At 36.5% G+C, this 7,130-nt stretch overlaps 1 protein-coding gene across 6 annotated transcripts in view; it reads right to left on the minus strand.

Moving 5' to 3' along the window:
- The window catches only part of LOC104542047 (cytoplasmic dynein 1 intermediate chain 2), a 25,537-nt gene extending 18,870 nt beyond the window's left edge, over nt 1-6,667 (minus strand). For 2 of the 6 annotated variants that reach the window (XM_010186244.1, XM_010186240.1), the window contains exons 1-3: nt 6,553-6,660; nt 5,423-5,534; nt 1,896-2,040 (exon numbers count right to left, since the gene is read on the minus strand). In XM_010186244.1, coding sequence (XP_010184546.1) covers nt 1,896-2,040; nt 5,423-5,534; nt 6,553-6,660 — 365 coding nt within the window. Of the gene's footprint in view, nt 1-1,895; nt 2,041-5,419; nt 5,535-6,552 lie in introns of all 6 variants that reach the window. The other 4 variants (XM_010186245.1, XM_010186241.1, XM_010186242.1 and 1 more) reach the window with 4 other exon arrangements.
- Nucleotides 6,668-7,130: the final 463 nt, after the last annotated feature.

Consider the following 7,130-nt stretch of genomic DNA (forward strand, 5'->3'; position numbering starts at 1 on the left):
CAGTCTGAACACTGCTCTACTAATTACTAAATAAGTAAAGTTACTGGCAAGATTCAGCATCATAGAGGAGAAAAGACTAAACTAACAAAGATCATATCAAAGTGTAGCTGCAGCATGACCAGACAGCAAACGGCCACAGACAACAAAAAGGAACTGAAACAATCCACTAATACGAAAGGGTTTGTTTTAAGATTATCAAGCACAGTGGAACAACTTGGGCTTTCTAACACGTCTCGTACTGATACGAGAGACCCCTGCAAAATGCCAGGTGTAACACTAAAGGATATCACACAGTCCAACTTCCCCATTAACTTTCAGGTTCAAGTGTATGTGTGCATTAGGAACGCTGTACAAGCTTGAACTGACAGATTAGGATACAGACATTTGTCTACTGGAGGAGGGGAAGAATGTTATTTAGTGGTCAGAAAATAAGCAAAGGGACTTTAACAGTGACTCTACATAGCCTTCAATTTACCTCCATGCCTTCAAGACCACAATCTTTTTATGTTCCATGACTGGGAAATTATGAAAAGACAGGCTTAGTTTTAAAGTTTGCAAATGCATGAAGCTATAGGGGCTTAGGATAAAAGTTTTCTCAGGGCTTCGTAAGAAAATGTATGGATACAACATTATGTTACTATGCCTGAGGAACGTAAAATCGGAGAGCACAGTACACCTACGAGGCCGAAATAAATTCAGTCCACAACATGGTGTTCAATTACAGATACACAGGCTATACATACTGTTTCATATTGAATTTCTGAATTCTGTGTTTTAACTTCATGGTTGCTACTTAAAAATAGTCACCCTTTGTTTAGGTAATTAAAATCTTGAATATTTTTAGATTAGATTGCCTATAGTTATGCATGTATAAAGGTACATGCACATAGGAGGTCACTGCAGTCTCTTTGAAAGATATTTCAAAGCAGTGTTAAGTATTCCCTCTTTCTCCAAAACAAATACTCATATAAACACAAAAGTAACTGATGAGAACTACTTTAGTAATTGTGATTTAACTAAACTTCATCCACATTGCGTACTCAGTAAATTTTAAGTACTTGAATTTAATTTGCTGAGAAAATATAAGTTATCAATATTAATAGGCAAACACTGCTCATATTTGCAGACTGTGCATGGGAGAGAGTCGAAATACCCTTTGGAAGCAGTGTTTCCCACCTATCACCCATATGTTGGCACTCTGAATCCCTAGTTTAACAGAAATATTTAACTCTCTTTAAAGCAGCATTTCTCAAACTGTCATGCACAAACAAAAGGTCAAATAGTCGTATCAAGTACTAGCACTGAAAAAAAACCAACCCTGGCTACACTAACGTGGTGCTATGTTTTGGCCAAATGAGAGAGTGTGAACGATACAGTTGTACTACATGGATAGCTGCAAGGTGAAATAATGAGAAACACTGTTCTGGTAAGGAAAAAAAAATAACATCAGAAGGAAGGCAAAGTCTGTAAACAGTATCTTGTATTAGACCAACTGGAATAGTGGGAAAAAGGAAATAGCCTATCATCCATACAGATCCTCCTTTAGAAAAAGCTGAGAAGAGCCCAAAATATGGACTTTTCCAGTTTTCTCTTGTCCTGAGACATTAATGGTTACAACAACATTACCACAAGACATTCAGACTCATTTTACTTTAACCTTGCAAGTTTAAACACCTCCACGTTAACGTTGGCAATTTCAAATTAGTACGTGTATTCGCATTTCAGATTTGTAAAGTAAAGTACTGCTGTAAAACAGTTACTGTTCACAGATTCAATAATACTGTAACCTCCTATTATTCTATTATAATCAAGTAATTAACCTTGATTTCTTCTGACACTTAATTCTTCAGAATATGAGTATTAAGCAAAGGAATACGAGAAGGAAAGTGACATACCTAGATCCAACAGCGCCATCACCAGAGTCCTGGCTTCCAGCCTCACTTGGCGTACTCACAGATTTGGAGGACGGAGAGGTAGGAGGAGGGACTAAATAGTGAAACAGACAGGTATCCGCTGTTACTACTCGCAGAGGTTGCACGGCTTAGGATGTTTTCAAATTAATTTAACATGAAATATTAAAAAAAAAAGTGATGGCAAACAAAAAAAATACATGGATGAAAATGAACAGTAGAAAGAGAGGGGAAAAGACAATGTTAACAATTCATGCTGGACTTTCATGCAGTTGTCTGGCATTTATGCATCTGGTGCATACAAAAAGACATGGAGGGAAAGACACTCAAGAGAAAATGAATTGAAAAAATATTTTAAACTGAACTTCTGACAAAAGATGGCATCAATTCGCAAAGGATAATTTCCACTAAATCATGTTGCATAAACACTGAAGGAAGACAGTTGTTAACATCTCTGACATAAGTGTTTCTTAAAAATTAGACACTGAATGTGTTCAACTGTTAGTTTTGTTTCAAAATATATAATCACTGAAGTGTGGACCAAAAATAATTGACTTTGTCATACAGCATACTGTTACTTTTGTTCTGACTTCAATCAACATAGATCTTGTTTATTACAACAAAGTTTCTGCTGTTGGGTCTTGGGGGATTTTCGTGTTTTCTCTCTCTTTACTTGACAAGCTGTTACACTGAAACTGTTTCCTACAAGTCAGTTCATTTTCAGCACTTCCATGAAGATTGCAATTACCGTTTAAAAAAGCAACATGTTTTTTGGAACTAAAATATAATAGTGAATGGTATCATGCAATCTGATACAAACACAATGCTATTTTGATATTTCTTTCAACTTTTTCCTTTAGAAATAGTGAAACTCATTATTTAATGAAACAGGATTATGCTTAAGAATCAGGGTGTGTGTTGAAGGCCCTTAAATGCTTCTTTTTTCAGCAATATGTAAAACATTCATAGAACAGATTCACTCCTTAGCAACCCTTAAAAAGAACCTTTAACCAACTGAACACAAGTTATGTAAAATTGGTATTCACTCTATCAGGGGTCAGACAAGGGAGAATTCTGTATTTAGACCTGCAACACTTCTAGAGAATTTCCTGAAATCAGATGTATATTGTGAATTCGGAAGAATGTTTCCATCACATCCCAAAAGACAGACATGACTCTGGTTGACAAAAATTCTACCCTACGTTTACAAAATCACAGCGAATACTTCAGTTCATTAAAAATTCATCCCTCCTACAGGAAAGACTTTTATACAGGTCTACAGTTATACTTCATCAATTCATACATACACACACTTTCACTTTACAAATATACCTATATAAATATAGGTGTGTATGTGTATATACGAGCATGTCTTTTTCTTCAACTCATCACTGCCATCTTCTGAGTAATTTGAACCAAAGGAAATGCCTATAGGCCTTCATATTCCTACATTATTTTTAAGCATTATCAGAAATGACATTTTAATGTCACCCTTTCTTAACTGAAGGGGCAGCATTAGAAGCATCTCTTGCTACCCTTGACAAAAGTCAGTCAGCTCTACCGAGCAGTAAGCATGGCCGGAAGGATCCAGCAGCTTCGTTTTGATGCTACAGTGCCCTCTTGTGGGGCACACTGCTTGCAAGAAAGTCTTCCCGTAACTGAGGTGAAACGTATTTAAAGACCAACAGTCTTATGAAAAGACCAAGTAGAATTCCACCTACCCCAACAGAGGATGAAACTATAATACCTTCTTGAAAGTTATTTTGGTTCACAAACTTACAGCTTCCTAAATAACGATAAAGGCAGATAGCAAAAGCATACTTAGATTATTAAAAGTCCCTTCTCCTATGAAGAGAGTTCCCTCTCTCTGGCAGCTAACAGGACAGTAATCGCCTTAGGAATTTTTAATACAATTTCCTATGAAGGAATCTAATCTCAAGTTATCCGCCTACAACAACAACACGAGCTCAAGCTATCTGACACCAAGTTGGTCAGCTGTGAGTTAGGTCCAGTTCAGGCGTATGATCACCGTATGATAACTTTGCTGGTATACAGGCAGCAGAGCCCAGCTGTGCCTCAGGCAGGCTACTGAGACATTGCAAGTAGGACATTTTAGCTTGACGTAGGATCCAGATCAGATGTGGGTATTTTGAAAGGGAACAGAATGAATTCCCTGCTAATCTGGACATTGAAGGGTGTGGTTAGTAGATGCTCCATGGAGTGAAACAACTCACGCAAGGGTGTCCCTGGGTCTTACATGGCAGCACCTCAAACAGCTTTTCACAAACAGCTACTCTGTCTATGCAATGACTTGCTTTGAGGACTGACTGTCCTGTGTTCTTCTGATTCTCTCTCACAGGTTTAAAAAACCACCAACAATAATCATATGCATTTCTGCAAGAGACTTATCACCTGTCTTAGCAAAACCTCACACAAGAAAGTGTTCAACTATTAGTCTGCCAAACAAAATCTCTAGTAGTTAAGTACTGATTACTTAAAATGCTGTACGCTAGTACTGACATAGCCCAAACGCAGTCTCTAAACTGTGAGAACAGTTCAAATTACTAAAGATTACTGCTGTGGCCATTGGAATGGGAGCAGCTCTAATGACAGTTATTCCATGTTAACTTTTGAACTTTTGATGACTATGCAAAAGCAGTTATGAAGATATACTCACAGATATACTATATATGTAACAAATTATTATTTGTTTTCATTTGCAAACCTAGTTGAAATAGGCCCTCACCATTAAGCCAAACTGAAAAACAAGTTTTAAATCCCTTAGATTTCAGAGCTAGAGACAAAAATGGGAGTTGAACGATCAGAGTCTTCACTTTCATCTTCCAGAGAGATGTGGCTACGTAATGGCAAAAAACAACAACCAATATGCTAACTCATCCAAGAGTGACACAGACATGAATCATCATCCTTGATAGTTAAAATTTATACTCAGCCTCACTATTACTCCATCAAGTCAGTTGGGTATTTGAAATAAGGAAATTAGGGTGTTAAAAGATGCAGAAAGGAAACAAGCCAACTCTGCACAAAAATATCAGAATTAAAATCCATCATTAAGAAAAAGAGAAAAGAAAAAAATAGAGAAGAATAACGTGCAGGAAAAAAAATAACAACAAATACAAGATATTTATATATTTTACCTAAAAGACACCAAATAACTCATCAAGTATAAAACATATCTTTTACAAAATAGTACTAGTAATGAGTACCAAAGCACATCACTTGACATTTATAACAGAGATCATGCAGGACAAAATAGTACAAAACCCAGACATGTATACCCCAAAACAGTGGCCAAAGAATTGTCGTACTAGTTATACATAAATACCACAATCCAAACAAAACCAAAAAACCATCACCACAAAAAAAACCCCACAAACAAAAGAAAACAAAAAACACCACCAAAAACACAACCTCAAAACCATACCTCCCCAAAACCCCAAACAAAACACACCCAAACATTTATCTCAAACTAATATTAACATTCCTACCACCAGGAGACTCTGGTGTCAACCCCATGCTCTGGAGTAATGCTTCAGCTTCTCTTCTCTTCTTCTCAAGATCAGATTCTTCTTGTACAGGAGGAACATCTTTCTTCTGATCAGTCTAAAAATAACTCAGTAATTAATGTACAGCATTTGACAGATATTATAAACAGTTTCATTTATTTTTTGAGATCTCCTATTTTTTATGCCACTGAAACTTGTTCTCATACAGGTTAGATATTTGACTTTAGTAATTCTGATCATCCTTTGTAGATGAAGTAAACAGCAGACAGAAATCACATAACTTTGTAGCTTTGGTACTGTCTTTAAAAGACACCTGTAACATGCAAAACGTGTCTCCTCATTTGTCAAAATGACTAACACTTCGTGAGACCAAGAATACCTTTTTTACACTAATGCTGAGCACTGTAAAATGCAAAGACCTAAAAAAAAGTATTATATACCTGTGTATTTTAAAGACACAGTCATATTGTTCCAGTTTTGAAATTACAGGGACTGTGTCAAAGAAAACACTACAGGATAGGAATGACAGTGAGAGACACCCCTCTTTGGTCAAGAAAGTATTAGGGCACTTGGCTAGCTAGAGCACATGCTGGAGTGTATAGCAATTAAGAAAACAAACATAAGAAGTAAGAGTGATCGTTGTCTATGTGTGCTTTTTAAGCTACTTTTAAAAACAAAACCATCGAGAAGCTGTTCAGTGAGAAAGCTTTCTTTTGAACCTCAGGTTTCACAAGAAAATAGAAACGAGAGAGTTCTCTAAATGACACCATCACACCTCATTAAGGAGAGGTTTTGTGAAATACTTCATGAGGATTTGATTAATGATGTCCCATGCAGGCAAGTAGCTTTAGAAATCCAAACTTTATGCAAGTGTAGGATTTTGCAAAAAAACAAACAAGCAAAAAAATCTAATTCACCATATGGACAATTCTAAAGACAACAGTAGGTGTTTGTTCTTATCAGAAAACCAAAGTGCTATGTTTGTATCAGCAACCAACCATTAAACAGACACTCCCTGAAGAGCGCGTAGCAAATTACTAAGTGAGCTTACCCTTAACTTCTAGGCCAGTAACATATGCAAGCAATCAAATTTCAAAGAGAAAATGATTTCTTACTTCTTTTTTCTTTCTTTCTTCCTCCTTTCTTTTCTTCTCCTCTCTGATCTGAGCTAATCGTTGCTTCTTGCGCTCCAACTCCGCCTTCAGTTCACTTTTGTCAGACATGGCTGAAACACTGATCAACAGAAATCATAACACTGATTGTTTTTGCTTAATTTTTGTTTGGTTGGGGTTTTTTGTGGTTTTTTTTGTCTGGTTGCTTGTTTTTTAAGATGGCAACTTTCCTTTAAATAAGCTAACACCTAAAGAACTACATTATCTTACTAAAACCACAACTGTTACAAGTCTTAAAATAAATATTTTTAAAAATCACACTCCTAGTTCCACATTTCTTTCACTTAACACTTAACACATTCTCAATACTAAAGGGGTAGATTTAGAACAGACAGAACTATGACATAGTGACAGCATCCATTCCTAAGGTGGTTCTGATGCTTTTTGAAGGAACTGTTTTGAAACAAATGTCACGCACCAAAGATGAGACGATCTGATCTCACCACAGGATTTTGTACAGCTACAGAGCCAACTATGAGACTGAAAACAGCAAGGAGAGTACCAACGCAATATCCACCTTC

The sequence above is a fragment of the Mesitornis unicolor genome, unplaced genomic scaffold (genome assembly GCF_000695765.1).
Source record: "Mesitornis unicolor isolate BGI_N332 unplaced genomic scaffold, ASM69576v1 scaffold1186, whole genome shotgun sequence".
NCBI classification, from domain to species: Eukaryota; Metazoa; Chordata; class Aves; order Mesitornithiformes; family Mesitornithidae; genus Mesitornis; species Mesitornis unicolor.